Here is a 21,926-nt window from a genome sequence, read left to right on the forward strand (position 1 = left end):
CCTGTCTGTTACCCCCAACCGTTTCACTACCTCTCCCTCCCTTCCTTCCTTTTTCTTTCTCTCTCTGTCTTTCTTTCTGTCTGTCTTTCTATTTCAGTCGCTCACCCTCAAGATTTTTTTTCTCTCTGATTTATTTTCCCGCCACTGACACTTTGACGTTACCGGAAGTTTTAATCCTGTTACCCGGAAGTGTTTCTGCGGAAGTGGACGGAGCCCCGCCCCCGACCCTTTAACTTTAAAGGGCGTGGTCAGGTTCTTAAAGGGACAGGTCAGGTTTGTAAAGGCAAGGCCAGGACCTTACAGATTAACACACAGGATTAGGGGTAATGTAATGTAATGTAATGGTTTGGATTGGGGTTGGCTAACCAACAGAAAGCAAAGGGTCGGTATAAATGGGTCCCTTTTCTGGTTGACAAGGTGTAACTGGTGGGGTCACAGGATTTGGGCCAAGGGCCCTGGCTATTCACAATCCATATTAATGATTTGGATGCAGTCCTAAAATGTATTTATAGTCAAATTTTCAGATGACATTAAAATAGGTCAAAAACCACTTTGCAATGAAGAAATAGAAATGAAGTTTAATGTGGATATGTATGAAATTCATCCGTTTGGTCAGAGGAATAGAAAGGCAATTTATCATCTAGATGCAGAAAAACTTTAGAATGCTTCAGTGCAAAGTGTCCTTGTACATGAATTGCAGGAAGCTAAAAAGCTAGAATGTAGGTACAACAGATAAGAAGAAAGGCAAATGGAAATGTTGGTATTTTTGCCAAACGAATAGAGTATAAAAGTAGTTTACTAATGGAGGGCTCCTGCCTGAAACATTGATTTTCCTGCTCCTCTGATGCTGTCTGATCTGCTTTGCTTTTCCAGCACCACCCTACTCTTGACAATAAAAGTAGGGACGTCTTACTGCAACTGTACAAGACATTAGTGAGACCAAATCTGGAGTATTGCACACAATTTTACTCCCCTTCTTTGAAGAGGAATGTAGTTGCATTAAAGACACTTCTGAGGAGGTACATAGATTGATTCCAGAGATGAGTGGCTTGTCTTATGAGAGAAATTGATCAATTAGGCCAATATTCATTTGAATTTAGAAAAATTGAGGTATATAAAATGCTAAAGGAGATTGACAAAAGTAGACGTAGAAAAGATGATTCATGTTCAGCGATCTACAAGAGGTGATAATTTTGGAATACTCAGATGCACTCAGATCCTGTGCAGACCAGATGGTGGGAATATTTGCAGATGTCTTTAACCTGTCCTTACTCTGATCTAAAGTCCCCACCCTCCTTTAAGAAGAACACCATCAACCCACTGCTAAAAGAAAATCCTGCAGCAACCCTCAATGACTACTGTCCAGTGTTACGAGAGTGCTTCGAGAGGTTAGTCATGGCTCATATCAATCCCAGCCTATCAAATTATCTTGATCCTTTATAATTTGTCTATTGGCACAACAGGTCCACAATAGAATTGAAGAGTGTGGTACTGGAAAAGCACAGCCAGTCAGGCAGCATCCGAGGAACAGGAGAATCGACGTTGTTTAAAGCATAAGCTCTTCATCATTCCTGATGAAGAGCTTATGCTCAAAATGTCGATTCTGCTGCTCCTCGGATGCTGCCTAACCGGCTGTGCTTTTCCAGCACCATATTCTTCGACTCTGATCTCCACCATCTGCAGTGCTCACTTTCTCCCAGATCCACAGTAGAGGCAATCTCCCTGGCCGTACACTCATCCTTGGAATATCTGGATAACAAGGATACCTATATCAGGTTTTTTAACTACAGTTTCGCCTTCAACACCGTAATTCCAAACAAACCCATCTCTAAATTCCAAGACCTAGATCTCAGCTCCTTCCTGTGTAACTTGATCCTCAACTGCATCACCATTTTAGGCAGTGACCTCTAGATAACCAACACCCTCTGGGTGAAAAATATCCTTAAATTATCCTCTCAACCTTCTTAGCGTAAAGGTACGCCTGCTTATTATTGACCTCTCTACTAAGGAGAACACTTTCTCCCTGTCTACCCAGTCTGTATCCCTCAGAATATTTTTGCACCTGAAACAGGTTCCCCCCTTGGCCTTCTCTGCTCCAAGGAAAACAATCCCAAATCTGTAAATGTGTAAAACTCACGCCAGCCATCCAGTCTGACCATGAAACATGGTGAATGTTTACAGCAACTTTAACGTCATAAAATGTCCTACTGTGCATTTGGCATGACCAAATAAAAATTGGTACTAAGCCATAATGATTTACTAAGGAGAAAGAGCAAAATGTAGGATTGGAGTTTGGAGCCCTCAGCTGTTGTCCTGCACCTGTACCTTTTGTAGCCAAGAAATTAAGATGAATGAGCAAACTGTCATAGCACTGGAGTATAAGGGGCCATTCAAATAGGGAATTGTAAATAGTATGGGACAGTGCAGCTGGAAGAAAAGATATCGTTCAAGGATGTCTTGCTGCATTATACTCGGCCTTGGAGAGTTCACACCTGGAATATTATGTGCAGTTTTGGTCTCCTCATCTGAGGAAGGATGCTCTTGCACTCGAGGAGTGTGGTGAGAGTTTTCCAAGTTGATTCCTGGGAATGCAGGGCTAATGTATGAGGAGCGGTTAGAGTCACACAGTCATAGAGATGTACAGCACAGAAAAAGACCTTTTGGTCCAGCTAATCCCTGTTGACCAGATAACCTAACCTAATTTTGTCCTATTTGCCTGCATTTGGTCCATATCTCTCTAAACCCTTCCTAATTCATATACCCATCCTGATGCCTTTTAATGCTGTAATTTTACCAACCTCCACCACTTCCTCTAGCAGCTCATTCCATACACGTACCACCCTCTGTGTGAAAACATTGCCCCTTAGGTCTCTTTTCTATCTTACCCCCCCCTCACCTAAACCTATGACCTCCAATCCTGGACTCATCCACCCAAGGGAAAAGACCTTGTCTATTTATCCTATCCATGACCCTCATGATTTTATAAACCTCTATAACATCATCCCTCAGCCTCTGATGCTCCTATCCCTATAGCTCAAATCCTCCAACCCTGGTCACACCCTTGTAAATCTTTTCTGAACCCTTTCAAGTTTCACAACATCCGATAGGAAGGAGACCAGAATTGCACACAATATTCCAAAAGTGGCCTAATCAATGTCCTGTACTGCCGTAGCATGAACTCCCAACTCCTGTATTCAATACTCTGACCAATAAAGGAAAACATACCAAATGCCTTCTTCACTATTGTATCTACCTGCGACTCTACTTCCAAGGAGTTGTGAACCTGCACTCCAAGGTGTTTTTGTTCAGCAATACTCCCTCAAACGTTACTATTGAGTGTATAATTCCTGTTCTGATTTGCTTTTCCAAATTGCAGCACCTCGCATTTATCTAAACTCCATCTGCCACTCCTCAGTCCATATGATCAAGATCCCATTGTAATCTGAGGTAACCTTCTTCACTGTTTACAACACCTCCCAATTTTGGTGTCATTTGTAAACTTACTAACTATACTTCCTATGTTCACATCCAAATTTTATATAAATGACAAAAAGCAGTGGACCCAGCACCAATCCTTGTGGCACTCCACTGGCCATAGCTCCCCAGTCTGAAAAGCAACCCTCCACCACCACCCTCTGTCTTCTACCTTTGAGCCAGTTCTGCATCCAAATGGCTAATTCTCCCTCTATTCCATGAGATCTAACCTTGCTAACCAGTCTCCCAGGGGAACTTTGTCGAATGTCTTACTGAAGTCCATATACATAATGTAGACCGCTCTGCCCTCATCAATCTTCTTTATTACTTCTTCAAAAAACACAATCAAGTTTGTGAGACGTAATTTCCTATGCACAAAACCATGCTGACCATCCCTAATCAATCCAGATACATGGAAATCCCATCCCTCAGAGTTGTCTCCAAAGCCTTGCCCACGACCAATGTCAGGCTCACTGGTCTATAGTTCCCTGGCTTTTCCTTATCAGCTTTCTTAAACAGTGGTACCACGTTAGCCAACCTCCAGTCTTCTGGCACCTCACCTGTGACTATTGATGATACAAATATCTCAGTAAGAGGCCCAGCAATCACTTCCCTAGCTTCCCACAGAGTTCTAGGGTACACCTGATCAGGTCCTGGGGATTTATCCACCTTTATGCATTTCAAGACACCTCCTTCTCTGTAATATGGACATTTTTCAAGATGTCACCATCTATTTCCCTACGTTCTACATTTTCCATGTCCTTTTCCACAGTAAACACTGATGCAAAATACTCTTTTAGTATCTCCCCCATCTCCTGCGGCTCCACACAAAGGTTGTCTTGCTGATCTTTGAGGGGCCTTATTCTCTCCCTAACCACTCTTTTGTTCTTAATGTATTTATAAAATCCCTTTGGATTCTCCTTAACCCTATTTGCCAAAGCTATCTCATGTCCCTTTTTTGCCTCCTGATTTCCCTCTTATGTAGGGAAATCATGTAGGCTATAAATTCTGTGTTACGATCGAGCCGCCCACAATCACCTGATGAAGGAGCGTCGCTCCGAAAGCTAGTGTGCTTCCAATTAAACCTGTTGGACTATAACCTGGGGTTGTGTGATTTTTAACTTTGTACTGCCTTTATACTCTTCTAAGGATTCACTCAATCTCTCTTGTCTATACCGGACATATGCTTCCTCATTTCTCTTAACCAAACTTTTCTTAACCAAATTTCTTTAGTCATTCAGCATTCCCTACATCTACCAGCCTTTCCTTCCTCCCTAACAGGAATATACTGGTTCTGGCTTTCGTTATCTCACTTCTGAAAGCTTCCCATTTTCCAGACGTCCCTTTACCCGCAAACATCTGCCCCCAACCAGCTTTTGAAAGTTCTTGTCTAACACCGTCAAAATTAGCCTTTCTCCAATTTCGAACTTCAACTTTTAGATCTGGTCTATCCTTTTCCATCACTATTTTTAAAACAAATAGAATTATGGTCGCTGGCCCCAAAGTGCTCCCCCACTGACACCTCAGTCACCTGTCCTGCCTTATTTCCCAAGAATCGGTCAGGTTTTGCACTTCCCTAGTAGGTACATCCACATACTGAATCAGAAAATTTTCTTTTAGGTACTTAACAACTTCCTCTCCATCTAAACCCTTATCACCATGGAAGTCCTCGTCTGTTTGGAAAGTTAAAATCCCCCACCATAACTACCCTATTATTCTTACAAATAGCTGATATTGCCTTACAAATTTGTTTATCAATTTTCCTCTGACTATTAGAGGGTCTATAATACAAACCCAAAAAAGTGATCATCCCTTTCTTATTTCTCAGCTCCACCCAAATAACTTCCCTGGATGTATTTCCAGGAGTATCTTTCCCCAATACAGATGTAATGCTATCCCTTATCAAAAATGCCGCTCCCCCTCCTCTCTTGCCCACTCCCCCCTCTTTCTATCCTTCCTTTTGCATTCATATCCTGGACAATTAAGCTGCCAGTATTGTCTATCCTTGAGCCACATTTCTGTAATTGCTATGATATCCCAGTCCCATGTTCCTAACCATGCCCTGCGTTCATCTACCTTCCCTATTAGGCCTCTTCCATTGAAGTAAATGCAGTTAATTTAGCAGTCATATATTGTTTTCTGCTTTGTTCTTGCCTGCCCTGACTGTTTCACTTGCTACTTTTTCAACTGTACCAGTCTCAGGTTGATCTCTTTCCTCACTATTTCCCCGGGTTCCACCCCCCCCACCTTACTAGTTTAAATCCTCCTGGGCAGCTCTTGCAAATCTCCCTGCCAGTATATTAGTCCCCTTCTAATTCAGGTTGTGTCAGTTTGGATGGTTTTTAATGGAGTTTCGAAGAATCATAACAGGACTAGACAGGTTACTTGCAGAAAGGATATTCTGGATGGTGGGAAGTCCAGAAACAGGGGTTCGAGTTTAAGGATAAGGTATACACCTTTTAGGACTGAGATGAGGAGAAATCCTTTTCACCCAGAGAGTAGGGAACCTGTGGAATTGATGAACACAAGAAGTGGCTGAGGCCAAAACATTATGATTTCAAGAAGGAGATAGATATAGTCAAAGAGTGTGGTGCTGGAAAAGCACAGCAGGTCAGGCAGCAGCTGACGAACAGGAGAATCGACATTTCAGGTGTAAGCCTGAAATCAAGGCTTATTGCTGATGAAGGGCCTATACCTGAAACGTCAATTCTCCTGCTCCTCGGATGCTTCCTGACCTGCTGTGCTTTTCCAGTGCCACACTCTTTGATTCTGATCTCCAGCATCTGCAGTCCCCATTTTCTCATATCGCCCTTATGGCTAAAGGGATCTAGCGATAAGAGGTAGGTGTAGGTGGGGGTGGGGTGGTGAAGGGGTGCAGTTGCTGGGCGTGGGATTAGAGTATTTAGCTAGATGATCAGCCATGATCATATAGAATGGTGGAGCAGACTCGAGGGTCGAATGGCCTCTTCCTGTCCTATCTTCTTTGTTTCTATTGCTCTCTGTAGTCAAGAGCACAGGCTTATCCACTGCCAGGCTCTAGAGCATCATCATCCTTAGGGATGGAGAGGAACCTGGAGTGAGAGACAAAATAAGAAGTGGAGAATGTGTGTTTTGGAAGTTCTGCAGCTGCCGGTGAGAATGTTTGCACAGTTTGTATGTTGTGTTCACTTTGGTACAGCTCAATGAGACCACACAGTACCTCAATGAAATAAAAGGCATGTTGGGGACAAAGAGGGGAGGTATTCAAACTGAACAAAGGAGTAATGGCCAGTGAAGGCTTCGCTTTTGGCTGAAAGCGAAATAAGAGCAGAAGAGATAAGTTTTTCTCTCATCACAACAGTTAGATGTTTTTGATAATACACTGTCTAAGCATTGTTGTCCGTGAGACCCCGATGCAGTATTCAGTGAGATTCGGACTGCTATAATGTCACAATCAGGAATATAAGTTCTATTCAGCCAAAAGAAGCATTGTCAGGTGAGACCAGCAGCAACTTACAGTCTTGAATTCAAGAATCTCCTTTAGCCACTGTGGGTATGGCACAAACTTAAAATTCAGCCTCAGAAATACTTTCTTAGGAGACTGAGAGAACAAGAAAATAACAGCCAAAGGAGCAAGTGCCTATCCTGGTTCAGAGGGTGCTAACTCTCCGGCTACAAGAGAGCAATCGACAGGTTGTGCAGTGATCCCAGCACAAGGAAGGAAAGTGGATCAACAGGTAATTGTTGATAACATTCATGTGATCACTAACACATTCTAGTTATTGAAAGGAGTCAGAGACAAAAGTTTCATAGTTTATTTTAAATCCCCCTCTATTGTCCCTGGGAATGTCTTCTACCTGTCCCACAAGATGAGTTGATTGGGAGAAACACATACACAGGTCTACATGTACTTGTCTTTCGAGGCAGGGTGGAGACGTGTAGTTAATATATTCCGGGTATCAGGAGTGTCAAGACAGGTTTAATAGGCCACTATTCCTGCTAGTCACTTTGATATGTCCACATTTCATTCCATCTTTCAGTGTCACCTGCTACTAAAATAATCTTAATCTTTCTCTTGTAATGATTCAGTTTCCTTTTGTACATTGTAGTTGGTGCTGCATCCGATATTGTGATGAATCATAAGATTCAACTTATGCATAAATTCAGCAGCAAAATTAATGAAAATCCTAGTGCAAATTCATTGGTTTTTATAATTATTTTATTTTATAAAAGATCCTGAAGGAATTTAAGCCACAGAAAACATTATCAAAAGTATATTAACAGTACTTTTCACTTACACTAATAATGAGGATACAGTGATTATTGGCAGTCAGCCAACTGCCACAAGAAGTCTGCGTAAGGACAGCAGAATATTTCTTTCACCAAAATAAATTGATATGCTTAAAAAGTGATGCTTTTACAATCACCTGCTTTATGTGGACGTATTTTGATTCAGATTGAACTGGTCTGAACCAAATCATTGAAAGGCACTCCAGCAATATCAGCTCCATTGATTTTAGCTTAAACTAATCAGCGCACATTTACACCTCTAATCTTTGCATCTTACACTATAAAATCATAAATTAAACAAACAAAAAAGATAAATAAAACAGATCAGTACTAGACTGAGAGGGAAACTGAGCACTGGTGACTCCATCTCCTGCTGGTTATCCAGTTCCCACAGAACACTAGAGAAAGGTCAGTTTGGAAGTACAGACCGTGGCTCTGGATGAGGGCCCTTTTGATAGACTGTGGTCCCCAAAGTGACCACATTTACAGGTAGATCTTCCTCTTATTGTTTTTCACTCTTCCTCTGTAATGAAACAGTGAGGCCAAGGCAAGTGTCAGAGTGCCTGAGAGAGGGTAGTGAGAGAGCAGCTTCCAGTTCAAAACCAGTTTGTGACCCCTTCCTGATGAAGCACCAATATTATCTGATTAATAACATTCGAATATCATCATCAGGAATATGGTGGTTTACACAATAGGTTGTGGGGAGAGCCTGAAACCTGACAGAAAGGTAGGATGAGGAAGAGAATTGGACCCATTGTCAGGCCTGGGCTTCATTGTGCCATCTCTCAGCCCAGTTCTCCATGAATGAAACCCAGTCACTGGGCCAACACAGCAAGAGACAACTTCCAGTTGTGTTCTTTATTGAATGCGAACTCTTTAGCATAAACATAGACGTGTAAACATTAATCTGTTGTATAATTCACACTGAAGTCTGTGCTCCACCCTTTAGAGCACTGGGAGGAACCCCACAACGGATTAGGCAATTAGTGAATGAGACTGAAATAACCATCAATCCTGACGCACTAGCAATGACAAAATCACTCGTCGATTGTTAATATAAACAGGCCAGAATCTAAAGGTAGACAAATCACAAACATGTTCTTTTTAAAGGATCATTTTGTTACTGTTTGCAGAAACGATGATCACTGTTTTTTTCCTTTCAGTTGTGTAGAAACATGAAATCCTGCTCCCTGTTAAGCTTTCTGGTCACTAGTCTGGGTCGTGGGACTCAAATGATCTTTTGAGCTGATGACCTGTTGTGAGCCGCTCTCATAGGCACTGTCCACTGATTGCTTCGCATCTGCAAGAAACAGATTTTTTTCAATTTCAATTTCCACAACAAACCAGGGGACATGGGTTGAAGGCCTGTTCCCCAGACCACTCGCCCCCAAAACCTTGGCCTCAACCCTCATCCCTCATAACCCCAGCCACTATGTGATGCTTCCGCCCCAGAATCCACACTGCCCTCCAGCCCCTAACTCTCATTGAATGAAATCAGCACAGAAGCAATATTCCTTCACTCCAATATTCACTTTAACAGCACACAACACATACCTGACAACTGAAGTGCTTTATATGTTTCTGTTTTCTGGATTATGTTCACAGCTGTCTTCAATCCCAAACACTGTAGTGCGTTAACCAACTGCTCGATTGTTCCACCCGAAATCTGGAGAGACACCGAGAGAGAGATTCGCATCTTCATTTTTCAATATTAATCTATCACATCAGCACAGTTGAAACCACTCCATGTTCTGTCAATGAGTAAATACAATGCCCCACTGGATAATCAGTGTGAATTTACAGGAATGAGACAGGGCAGTGAAAGAGAAGTCTGGCAAGAGATCATCATAGGAAACAGGAATTCACTGCCTCAAAAATTGGCCTTCTGGTTTAAGACTCTCTGCCTGGTATAATTCTTATGAATGTACACAGGTCATGTACAGGATATACAAGAAAGGAATCAAGAAGCTAGATGGAATATTAGCCTTTATCTCTGAATGGTTACTGTGTTTGAATCTGGACATCACAGCACAGGATGGATATATTTACCTTTGTGAGGGGAACAAATTCAGCACAATTAAACCAGAGCAAAATGTGTTTTGTTTTGGAAAGGGAATTCCTGGTTCTTTGATAGTCATCCCACCAGACTGTTCATACACTGGCTTTGTTTTAGTCCTGTCTATGTCCCTTGGTAATTTTCTTGTCCCATCTGCATCCTCCTAACATAGTGTCATTTTCAAGCTTAGCTGCAGAATTTCCTGATGAAAGGCCTATGCCTGAAATGTCAATTCTTCTGCTCCTTGGATGCTGTCTGACTTTTCCAGCACCACACTCTCGACCCTGACCTCCACATCTGCAATCCTCACTTTCTCCTTACCTACACCGTGGTGGGCGGCACGGTGGCACAGTGGTTAGCACTGCTGCCTCACAGCGCCAGAGACCCGAGGTCAGGTGAATTGGCCATGCTAAATTGCCCGTAGTGTTAGGTAAGCGGTAAATGTAAATGTAGGGGTTGGGGTATGGATGGGTTGCGCTTCGGCGGGGCGGTGTGGACTTGTTGGGCTGAAGGGCCTGTTTCCATACTGTAAGTAATCTAATCTAATCTACAGAATTCTCTATTTACTACCGAATTCTCTATAAGTCATTAATATATATGGTGAAGGGCTAAGGCCATAGAGAACTTCACTAATCAGATTCCAAAAATCAGAGTATGTTCCCTTTATCCTGACTCTAACCATTTTGCAGAATCACCAAATTGTTGCAGTGCAAGAGGTGGTCATTAAGGCCCATTGTGCCTGCACCAGCTCTTTAAAGAAGCATCATTAACTAGTGTCAATCTCCTACTTTATCCCCATATACTTGCACAATATTTCTTTCCTTCCTCTAAACTGATGAGACCATAAATTATAGGAGCAGAAACAGGTCATTCAGCTCATTGGTCACAAGATTGTGACTGATATAATAATCCTCAACTACACCTTCCTGCCTTTTTGACCATAACCCTCGAGTCCCTTACTGATAAAAACTATCTCAGCCTTGAATATACTTAATACCCAGCCTCCACACTCCTGCCAGAGAGGATGGTCGAGGTGGATACAATTACAAAGGCATCTGGATGGGTATATGAATAGAAAGGATTTAGAGGGACATGGGCCAAATGCTAGCAAATGGGACCATGTCAAATGTGGATGTCTGTTTGGCATGAACAAGTTGAACTGAAGGGTCTGTTTCCATGCTGTATGACTCTATGACTCCTCTATGGTAAAGAATTTAACTGATTCATTAAAGTTTAGGAAAAATTCCTTCTCATCTGTGTCTTCAATGGTTAACCCCTTATTCTTGTGATTATGCCCTCTGATCCTAGATATATCACATGGTTATGACTCATTCACATTCCCCATTTTTGCTACTAATCTGTAATGGACTGACAACAAATGCCTTCTGTGCATCTCCTTAGACTCTTCCCCATTGACCAGTGGCTTTGATAGGCAAAGGAGGGATGGGTTCCATTGGGAAAGTGAGAAGACAAGATGGAGCAAGGTGTAGCATCTTCTTTTGCTGCAAGTATTGGGTACAGACTAGCCATTGAACACAGGAGCTACAATTACCAATTAGGACTCTTCTCATAAAACACAATTTTGAACATAGACTGGGACTGCCATAGGGCTAGGTCTTAGGTTAGATGGAGTGTGTGATGCTGCTGTCTCTTTAAAAAGATTATTTTGTCCTTTTTTTTCCAAAAGATGTCGTAAAGGATGCTAGTAACTATAGGCCGGTGAGTCTCACTTCTGTTGTGGGCAAAGTCTTAGAGAGAATAGTAAGGGATAGGATTTATGCAGCTGTCTCTTTAAAAAGATTATTTTGTCCTTTTTTTTCCAAAAGATGTAAAGGCAGAGGTGCAAAATTGTCTACTTTAACAATGACAGGGGAGTGGCTATTTCTCCCAGTTCAGGATTTTTCTAATTTGGTTTTGTTTTAACAGGCAGTCAGAAGCTGCTGCAGTGCAGAGAAATAGTTTCATGCTTTAGCAGATGATTCCTGCCCGACTTTTCTCTCTGAAATCTTTCCTGTGTGTGAGAACCTGTGTTTGAATTTACCTTTTGCCAAAGGGTATACTTATGGGATGTTACTGGAATTGGAACAACTTCTTAGTTCATTTGCAGTATCAAGTCAGCTAAGTTTTCAAGTAGATAAGTTATTCTAAATTCTGTTTTCTTTTGTTCGTGTTTCAACTGTAGTGTTTAAATAAGCTCTGTTTTGCTTAAAGCTGAGTGGTTTGACCAGCTGCATCACACCTGGAATATCCATCTCACATCTGCCTTTAAGATAAGAAAAAGTTAGGATCTGGACTACCTTAAAGTGTTTGAAGGGGCTCTCACCTGGTCCATAACAGATGGAATTTGTTAAGTGCATTCAGGAAAGTTTCCTCAAGCAGTATATAGAGGCTCGTACTCAGGAAGGGGCAAAACCCAACCTGCTCTTGAGAAACAGGGCAGTGCAGGTGACTGAGGTGACAGTGGTGGAGCAGTTTAGTACCAGTGGCCACAGTTCTATTAATTTTAAAATAGTTATGGAGCGGAACAAAACTGTTCCACGGGTTCAAGTTCTAAATTGGGGCGAGGTGAATTTTGGTGGAATTAGACAGGAGCTTGCAGGGGTTGATTGGAGTAGTTTGTTTACAGGCAAAGGGACCACTAACAAGTGGGAGGCCTTTAAAAGTGAGTTCACTAGAGTTCAAGGTCTATATAGCCCTGTTAGGGTAAAGGGCAAGGTTGGGAGGAATAGGGAGCCCTGGATGATAAAAGGCATTGAAACTTTGACCAGATAAAAAGGAGGCATGGCTCAGGTACAGGCAGATCAAGGGCACCCATGGAGGTTTATAAAAGGATACAGGAGTTTACTGAAGAAGGAAATCAGAAGGGTAGAAAGGAGCCACAAAATAGCCTTGGCTGAGAAGATTAGGGTGAATTCAATGAGGTTCTTTAAGTATATTAAAAGGAAAAAGAGAAAGAGAGAAAATAGGACCCCTCAAGGACCAAAGTGGACATGTATGTGTAGGAGCACAGGAGATGGGCGAGGTCCTCAATGAATATTTCTCCTGTGTTTACCGTGGAGAAAGACATGAAGACTTGGGAACTTGGGGAAGTTAATGGTTATATCTTGGGGACAGTCCATATCACAGTGGAGGTGGTGTTGGACATATTAGAATGTATGAAGGTGGATAAACCTCCTGGTCCTGACCAGATATATCCAAGAACACTGCAAGCGGCTAGAGAAGAAATTGCACCATGGCTGATATCTTTCTATCATTGTTAGCCAGGGCTGAGGTCCTGGAAGACTGGAGGGTAGCAAATGACGTGCCCTTATTGAAGAAGGGTTGCAAATAAAAAATCTGGTAGGTAAGTTACTTGAGAAGATTATGAGAGATAAAATATACATGCATTTGGAAAGACAGGGTTTGATTAGAAGTAATCAACGTGGCTTCGTGTGTGGAAGATCATGCCTCACAAATTTGAGAGTTCTTTGATGAAGTGACCAGGAAGGTTGATGAGGGCAAGGCGATAGATTCCATCCATATAAATTTCAGTAAGGTCTTTGATAAGGTTCCACATAGTAGACTGCTCTGGAAGGTTAGATCGCATGGAATCCAGGGGAGTGGCAAATGAGATACACAATTGGCTCGATGGCAGGAAGCAGAGGGTAATAATGGAAGGATGCTTGTCAGACTGGAGGCCTGTGACTAGTGGAGTACCTCAGGGGTCTGTGCTGGGCCCATTACTGTTTGTTATCTATATCAATGATTTGGATGAGAATGTACAAGGCATGATTGCCCTTTTGAACTGTCCTATCTGTCCCCATCTTCCTTCCCAACTATCTGCTCCACCCTCTTCTCCATCCTATTACCATCACCCCCCCCTCCCCCCAACCCCACCCCCCTCACATTTATCTCTCAGACCCCTTGGGCCACTCCCTCATTCCTGATGAAGGGCTTATGCTCAAAACGTCGATTCTCCTGCTCCTCAGATGCTGCCTGACTGGCTGTGCTTTTCCAGTACCATACTCTTTGACTCTGATTTCCAGCATTTGCAGTCCTTACTTACTTCTAGGTGATTACCAAGTTTGCAGATGACAATAAAATAAGAGTAGACAGTGAGGAAAGTTAACAGAAATTGCAGCAGGACATTGATCAGCTGGGGAAGTGAGCTGATAAATGGCAAATGGAGTTTAATAGAGATATGTGTGAGGTCGTGCGTTTGGAAAGTCAAATCAAGGTTGGAGTGTCATGGTGAATGGTAGGGCCTTAAGGAGTGTAGTGGAACAGAGGAACCTTGGAGTTCTCTGAAAGTGGAGTCACAGGTAGACAGGGCAGTGAAGGCGGCTTTTGGCACACTGGCCTTCATCAGTCAGGGCATTGAGTATAGAAGTTATGTTGTAGCTATACAGGATGCTGGTGAGGCCACACTTGGGAGTATTGTGTTCAATTTTGGTCACCTTGCTACAGGAAGGATGTTATTAAACTGGAAAGAGTGCAGAAGAAATTTACAAGGATGTTGCCAGGACTCAATAGTCTGAGTGAAAGGGAGAGGTTGGACAAGCTAGGATTTTTGTTTTTTCTTTAGAGCGTAGGAGACTGAGGGGGGGATCTTATACACTTCTATAAGATCATGAGAGGCATGAATAGGGTGAATGCACTCAGTCTTTTTCCCAGTGTTGGGGAATCGAGGATGAGAGGGCAGCAGTTTAAGGTTAGAGGGGAAAGACTAAAAGGGAACCTGGGGGGCAAATTTTGTTTATGTACAGTGGTATGCATATGGAATGAGTGGGCAGCGGAAGTGGTTGAGATGAGTACATTCAAAACATTTAAAAGGCATTTGGACAAATACATGGATAGAAAAGATTTAGAAGGATATTGGGCAAGTGCAGGGAAATGGGGTTAGCGTTTAGTTAGGATTCTATGACTCTCTGACTTTGTTAACATAGACCCTCAGGAGCCCCGATTATTTGACTGAAAGAATAACTAAAGATGATTAATCTTTATAAGCAAATCTGATGTTTTCCCGTTGTGTTACTGTGCTGAGGCCAACAGGTTGTGTCAATACAATGAATACCAGACAAACATACATCAAAATTATCCAAGAGTGACTTGCTCGGAGACTTGGCACTTTTGAGTAACTCAGTAAGAGAGCCAAGATTTAGATTCTCTGCCAGTTTCATCCAGTCCGATCCGGACACCTCCTGGTTTAAGACTTTGTTCAGCTCTCCCAGGGTTTCAGAACCTAGCGATGCAATACTGCCTGTGAGCAAACGTGAGCCAGCAGTTAGTTTACACTCCAAATAACCAAGACCTCAAAAACACCCCGCAGGACATCATTGAAACATGCAGAGGAACTGCCCTGGGTTCAGCTATGTCCCTGAACCCTCAGCTATATCTTCAGACTCTGCAACCTGAAGCAGATCGTTGACAGTGAAACAGATTCATTCAGAGGCCTCACCGGTTGAGGGAGGCAGAGCACTACTGAGAGGCCTGGTCCCATCGATTCACAGTGAGGGAGGCAGAGCACTACTGAGAGGCCTGGTCCCATCGATTCACAGTGAGGGAGGCAGAGCACTACTGAGAGGCCTGGTCCCATCGATTCACAGTGAGGGAGAGCACTACTGAGAGGCCTGGTCCCATCGATTCACAGAGAGGGAGGCCTGGTTACCTCAAAACAGTTTAAACAGCAATGAGCCAAGACTCGGGTAGGTAGCTGAGCCCCCTCTGACTCAACACTCCACGCTAACCCTAACACTCAAGATCTGTACCTAACCATATTATGATCACGATTTCCTGATTCTTCTCCGATACTTCCATCAGTTATTTTCCTTACTTATTTTCTAGAACTGGATCAACTTCTTTGTTGGAATACATGCACAGTAATTGAGTGCAGCATCCTTGAAGGAGCCTAAAATACTCTTCTGTTCCTTGACCACATGCATGAGATTTGTTCCAGTCAATGTCATAGGCTCTACATAAATGCCTTCTCTCCTGCCTAAGTACGTTGGTACCATTTACTGACAAAATGGCAAACCAGAAACATCGCACACACAGGAGAAGTGAGGTGCAGTTCGAGGGAGGGGGCCAAGTCAAACATGTTCCTTGGAATTGAGACAAAATTCAGAATTACTTTGCCTACATAGTCTGACAAAGAGAAGCATATTGGTCATAGCATTCCTGAACTGAGAGATCAGGAAAACGAATCAAGTATTGAGCTATTGGCTCAGATCAGGAACAGTCTCAATCTTCTATCTTTTGCCTAAGATTAGATGTGGAATGAAGGCACTTACTAAAGAGTAAAAGAAAAGCTGTGAGCAGCTGTGCATATGACTTGCTCTGCAGCAGAGTGGCTGGAGTAGGTAGTCACTGAGCACATGGTGACCAGGGGTAAGATTGAGAGGCAGGGTGAGCAATTACCTTGTTGACGTTCAGGTAACTGTCGATTCCCTTCCTTCCATTTCGAAGTTTCTCCCAGTAAAATATCACGAACCTGTACAGAGTGAGAGAGATAATCAGTTTCTACAACACAGTAAAAGGCCCATTCTATTTGAATCAAAACCAAGACATGGAATGCCCTGCCAGTAGCAGTGGTGGACTCTCCCTCTTTATGGGCATTTAAGCGGGCATTGGATAGGTATATGGAGGATAGTGGGTTAGTATAGGTTAGGTGGGCTTGGATCGGCGCAACATCGAGGGCCAAAGGGCCTGTACTGCGCTGTATTCTTCTATGTTCTATGTTTTAAGACCTTAGTGCTCAAACGTTATGAAGATTGCAACGTTTGCCATTTCATGTGTCAGCCATCTTTGAGTTCAATTACCAAGCTACCTTTCGACCAATCATTGCCAGCTCTTAACTCTAGGTTTCCCAATGGTACTAGGCTGCCTGACACCTAATCAACATGTTCCTCTGTTACATTTCTGCTTATGAAAATAGAGGCAGAATGTAACACAGGAATACATTGGTTAAGTAACATTGATAAATGAGTAGTCAAAACTGTGGCACATGGTGTCTAATGTGGAGATGTGAGTGTCATCCATTTTAGACTGAAGACAGAATTATGGAGGAACTGAGCTACTTGGGAACCTGTTTACAGAAAACGGGAAATACCTCTAGCCCAGGTATATAAAAAAAATTAAAAATGTTAATGGGATGGTCCTTTTACCTTAACAAGGCGGAGATACAACAGGGCGGAAGATGCAGAGAGATTTGGCTAAACCTGATGTGTAGTTCTGCATTCAGTTCTGGGCACCATTCAAGAGGAAGGAACTTAGAGGGGGCACAGAATAGATCAATACTAATACTAGAAGGGCGATATTGGATCGATAGAAATTGCATTGTGTTGTATTGTTGAAAATTAGGCGTGGCAATCTAATTGAGCTGCTGTTTGGACGGTCTGATCCCTCTTCAAGTTGTCCACATACCTTCTCGCAGGCAGTGATGTCGAGAGGCGTGTGCCCATGGCAGATCTCCTGATCCGATTCATCCTCTTCCTCTGAATTTATTTTGGGTTCATAGTTTTCTGCATATTTATCAGCTCCTGGAGTTGGTGGTGGGAGAGATGAAGATTAAAGTCAAACAAATCGCTCAGTCACTAATATACCCTAAGTGCCCACAATTGGTAAGCTGTCCCTGAGGCGGGGGTTGGATAGAGGGTTTGGGTATTTAATCGGACACAGGAGTGGAGCAGAGATTGGGAGAGGTTGAGACTTGGTTCAGGAGGTGCGGGGGAGGGGAGGAAGCTTTGTGTTGGACCATACTTGTGTGCAAGGTCGAAGAGCCCCTGACAGTGAGGATATTGGCACCATTCCCCCGAACAGGATTTTATGTACGACTCAGGCTCAAATGAAAGGTACAGTCTCAGCAGAGTAGAAATTGAATGACAATTAAACTATCCTTTCCTGAGTTTTCTGAAACTAGAACATTCAGACACGCAGAGAATCTCATATGGTGACTAATCTATGCTGTGACTCAGAGGAAGATTTGGCTCCATCAAGTGTCGAGAACAGGAGTGAACAGATGGTCCTTGTGACAAACCTGCAGTCAGTAGCATGGCTGTGAGGGCTGGGAGACCGTATCCTGCAGCCAAGTGAAGAGCAGTGTTCCCCTCAAATGTAGGCCGGTCCACCTCCACTTCAGCCTAGGACAAACAGCAACAAATCGTTATTAGAATTGTCTACCTGGCACTAGGGTTTGCAAATTGCAAACAGATCAGCAGTTGGTCCTTTCAGCAGCACAGGCAGACCATGTGTCTTCACTCTCTCAGTTTGAAGGGTCCTTTCTGACTCAGGCTGGGAGCTTCATTCCTCAGGGAATTGGTTCCAATCGCTGTTTCCAGCTGCTCCCAAACATACTGTTTTAAACGCAAAACCTAATCCAGCCCCAAGAGTACTGAGGGTCAGGGAGAGGGACAATGAACAAGTGCAAATAAAAACCAGAAGAATTGTGGATGCTATTAATCAGAAACAAAAATAGAATTTGCTGGAAAAGCTCAGCAGGTGTGGCAGCATCTGTGGAAAGAAATGAGAGGTAATGTTCCTTTAATTTCTCTCCGCTTAATGAACAAGAGCATGTCAGTGGGTGCAGAGAGAGAGAGAGAGAGAGAGAGAGATAGATAGAGAACACAAGTACAAGAAAAGAAAGGCCTCATACAGTCATAGAGATCTCCAGCCATACTGGCCATAAACAAATGCCTAACTATTCTAATCCTTTATTCCAGAATTTGGCTTGTGCACATCTAAATACTTCTTATACATGCATAAGAGAAAGTATGTGTTCAGGAATGAAAAAATGAGTGTGAGAGAAAGAATGTGTAAGCGAGAGGGTGACAAAGTAACAATACAAACAACAAAGAGAAAATCAAGGGGAAATGAGAATGTGACACAGAGACAAAGAGAGAATGAAGGATTGATAATAATCAGAAAACAATAAGATAAAGTAGCACACAAAGTAACTTGTGATGGACTTATGGTGTCAAACACTGAAATAAAGATGCATAAAAAGCTGTGAGAACTTTGTTGGGGCCTGACCTTAGTGAGGGATAGATGAAGGAAGCTGGTAGAGCAACAGCATTGGCGGTGGGGGCTCGGGGGGGTTTCTGACTTGCAAAATATGGATGTTAAACTTTAAACATTTCATAAGCAGTTGAAGTGACAAGATCCCTATCTCTATAAACACCGAGACATGCAGAATATTGTAGCTCATTCATTGGATTTCTGTTATAATCGCCCCATTATTCATTAAGCTCTCTTTAAGGATTCCAGCTGGCTAGCGACCAATATTGCACACTGGTATATGCCTGGAAAGCTTCACCTGGGGAACCCCTGGAGCGCACACTGTGTCCTTGGTGATTATAACATGGAGGAGCAGAAGCAGGCCATTTAGTTCATTGAGCCTGCTCTGCCATTTAATGGGATCATGACTGATAATCCTCAACTCCACTCTCCTGCCTTTTCCCTTACTGACTGAAAAAAGCAGAACAGGCTGCATTGGCATCCTGCCGAGCAAATGCGGGGGTAATAAGGATGAGATGGGGTGAGTGCCCCATGTCCAACTGCAGCGACACTGTTACTGTGGTAGCTGTCCAAAGTGACCTACTTCCAACAAGAGGTGCGCAGCCAGATTCAGACTCTTGACCTCCACAGCCAAGTGCAAGGGCGTTCGGCCACTCTTCTGTTCAGCCACATCTTTATCGGCCCCTTTGTCCAGCAGAACTTGCACCAAATCTTTATTCATGGCTTTCACTGCCAGATGTACTGGGTACAAACCTGGAGAAAGAAACAGATCAGGCACAGTCAGTTAAAAATGGACACTCTATGATTGGCTAAGAAAGATATTATGGGAGAAAGTGAGAACAGCAGATGCTGGAGATCAGAGCTGAAAATGTGTTGCTGGAAATGCACAGCAGGTCAGGCAGCATCCAAGGAGCAGGAGAATCAACTCATGCCCGAAACGTTACATGCCTGACTCATGCTACACATTGGCTGTGATTCTACTTCACAAAATTGGTGGAAGTCTTGGGTTATATTTGATCTCCTTTGTATCCTGTGGTATCAAACCATGCTAGGCATAGCTACTGAGAGACCAGAAGGCCCCTGGGGATGCAGACACAGTAACACACAGGCACAGGTACTCTTCACTCTCACAGCTGCACACAGGATTGTATATGAAGATCAGAAGCAGGAATCCCAACCTTTCCGGAATACATGAAAAACTGGGAAAATTGCAATGGTCCCAGCATTGGAGGGAAGATCAGTTAACTCCACCAACGCGAGGGGTCAAACCTGGGCTTGTGCGTTTTGTTAGCTTGCATCAGACCAGGTGGTGGACATTTTAACAATGTGTTTATGAACATCTTTCATGCAGGACGTACCATTACAGTCTGGCATTTTCATCAGCTTGCTGAGGGCCTGAGGCTTGACATGTTCCAGCAATAATTCCACCATCTTCTCATCTTTTCTGTGGAGAGCAAGGTGGAGGATAGAGTTTCCATGACGATCCAAAATGGTGGCATTAGCCCCAGCAGTGAGTAGAAGCTCAACAATCCTGTGTTGCTGGGTGATTACTCCAAGGTGCAAAGGGGTCTAGGATAGAAAAAACAAAACAATCACAAAATGTTTTAGGCTTACAGCACAGTGACCAAACTGCTGACCCTATTCAGTCTCTGTCCTGATTGCATTTGATGGGGCACACTGCTTTATTCTGTATTTAAATACAGAGCTTTATTCTGTATTTAACCCCTTTCCTGGGAGTGTTTGATGAGGGACAGTGCAGTCTAAACTTTACTCTGTATCTATCCCTATGCTGACCCTGTCCTAGGAGTGTTTCATGAGGACAAGTGTGGAGAGAGCTTCATTCTATAACATAACATGCTGTACCTGTCCAGGGATTGTTTGATGGGGATAGTGTTGAGGGACCTTTACTCTGCAGCTTTTCTTGTGCTGTACATGTCCTGGGAGCATTCGATGGGAATAGAGAGAGCTTTACTCTATATCTAACTCCATGCTGTACCTGTCTTGGAGTGTTTGATTTGCTGTGTATCTAACTTCATGCTATCCCTGAACTGGGAGTGTTTCTTGGGGGCTTCACTCCATAATATAATCCTATGCTGTACCTGTCCTGGAGGGTCTAATGGAAGCAGTATTGAGGAAGCATCATTGTATATGTAATCCCTGTGGTCTTGCTTGCTATATATGTTTATGCTATCTTTGCCATATTTGAATGTGACACCTTCAGCGATGTGGACTTAGGAACTGGAAATACAAGAGCCATATTTCTGTGAACAGCAACTTGATGGTTAACTAATTGAGGTGAAATGTAATAAGATGCCAGATACACTAAAAAGACTGGAAGGATAGGCATTAAGCATAAAATCAGCTTTAATCTAAGTAGATGTCAGTTGCAAAGGAAAGCAATTCCAAAACCAGGTATGACACTTGAGCCACAAAAGCGACCACATGACCAAAGCTTTAGTAATAGAGGTTTAACGAGATCATTGGGAATATTCTTGTACAGAGATTGATCTGATGTAGATCACTGGGAATGCTGATGTGCAGAGACCGACCTGACATAGATCATTGGGAATGCCGATGACATTCAAACACTGACCTGACGTAGATCATTAGGAATGTTGATGATGCTCTGCCCTGGAATACTGACGATAACCTGGAGCAGCTGCTGAACCACCAGAGGCTGTTGATGGATGATGGCTAAATGTAATGAGCTGTCGAGAGAGGAGACCCCATTAATAATGCAACCCAGCACTGTCTGCTAATACAATCGGGAACAGAGTGCCAGCCTCTGATAGCACTGAGACATTACCTTGACCTGATTTGGGGGAGGGGTACAGATTGAATTGGCTCCTCCCTCTGTGATCACCTTTCCTCAGTGGGTATAACATATCACCTCCAAATCCTAGCCTCCACAATGTGGGAATTGATATTTACTTCCCAGTCAGTTCTTGGACAAGTCCACAAACCCGGCAAAGATGGGCACAAGATAGCAAAATCAACTAGGATAATTCGGAACTGGGATGGCACTAACCCTGCTGCTCTCCAAAACTCTTCCTTTCCTATTTATTTTCCCAAATCCTTCTCAATTCTTTTCACATTCAATGCTGTTGTTGAGAGCTTTGGACTTTATAAGATGATA

General features: G+C 43.0%; 2 protein-coding genes across 5 annotated transcripts in view; both read right to left on the reverse strand.

Annotated features, from left to right (window-relative positions):
• Positions 1–190, reverse strand: part of dnajc9 (DnaJ (Hsp40) homolog, subfamily C, member 9) — a 13,062-nt gene extending 12,872 nt beyond the window's left edge. The window contains exon 1 of the mRNA XM_043678637.1: positions 106–190. The gene's annotated coding sequence lies outside the window, so the exon portion shown is untranslated. The remainder of the gene's footprint in view (positions 1–105) is intronic.
• Positions 191–7,650: 7,460 nt separating this feature from the next.
• Positions 7,651–21,926, reverse strand: part of LOC122541742 (nuclear factor NF-kappa-B p100 subunit-like) — a 62,227-nt gene continuing 47,951 nt past the window's right edge. For all 4 annotated transcript variants that reach the window (XM_043678641.1, XM_043678638.1, XM_043678640.1 and 1 more), the window contains exons 15-23: positions 21,384–21,498; positions 20,149–20,359; positions 19,374–19,543; positions 17,814–17,916; positions 17,201–17,316; positions 16,196–16,268; positions 14,866–15,038; positions 9,298–9,409; positions 7,651–9,043 (exon numbers count right to left, since the gene is read on the reverse strand). In XM_043678641.1, the coding sequence (XP_043534576.1) occupies positions 8,937–9,043; positions 9,298–9,409; positions 14,866–15,038; positions 16,196–16,268; positions 17,201–17,316; positions 17,814–17,916; positions 19,374–19,543; positions 20,149–20,359; positions 21,384–21,498 (1,180 nt within the window). In that variant the 3' untranslated portion in view covers positions 7,651–8,936. The remainder of the gene's footprint in view (positions 9,044–9,297; positions 9,410–14,865; positions 15,039–16,195; positions 16,269–17,200; positions 17,317–17,813; positions 17,917–19,373; positions 19,544–20,148; positions 20,360–21,383; positions 21,499–21,926) is intronic.

Source organism: Chiloscyllium plagiosum, chromosome 38, assembly GCF_004010195.1.
Source record: "Chiloscyllium plagiosum isolate BGI_BamShark_2017 chromosome 38, ASM401019v2, whole genome shotgun sequence".
In the NCBI taxonomy this organism is placed as follows: Eukaryota; Metazoa; Chordata; class Chondrichthyes; order Orectolobiformes; family Hemiscylliidae; genus Chiloscyllium; species Chiloscyllium plagiosum.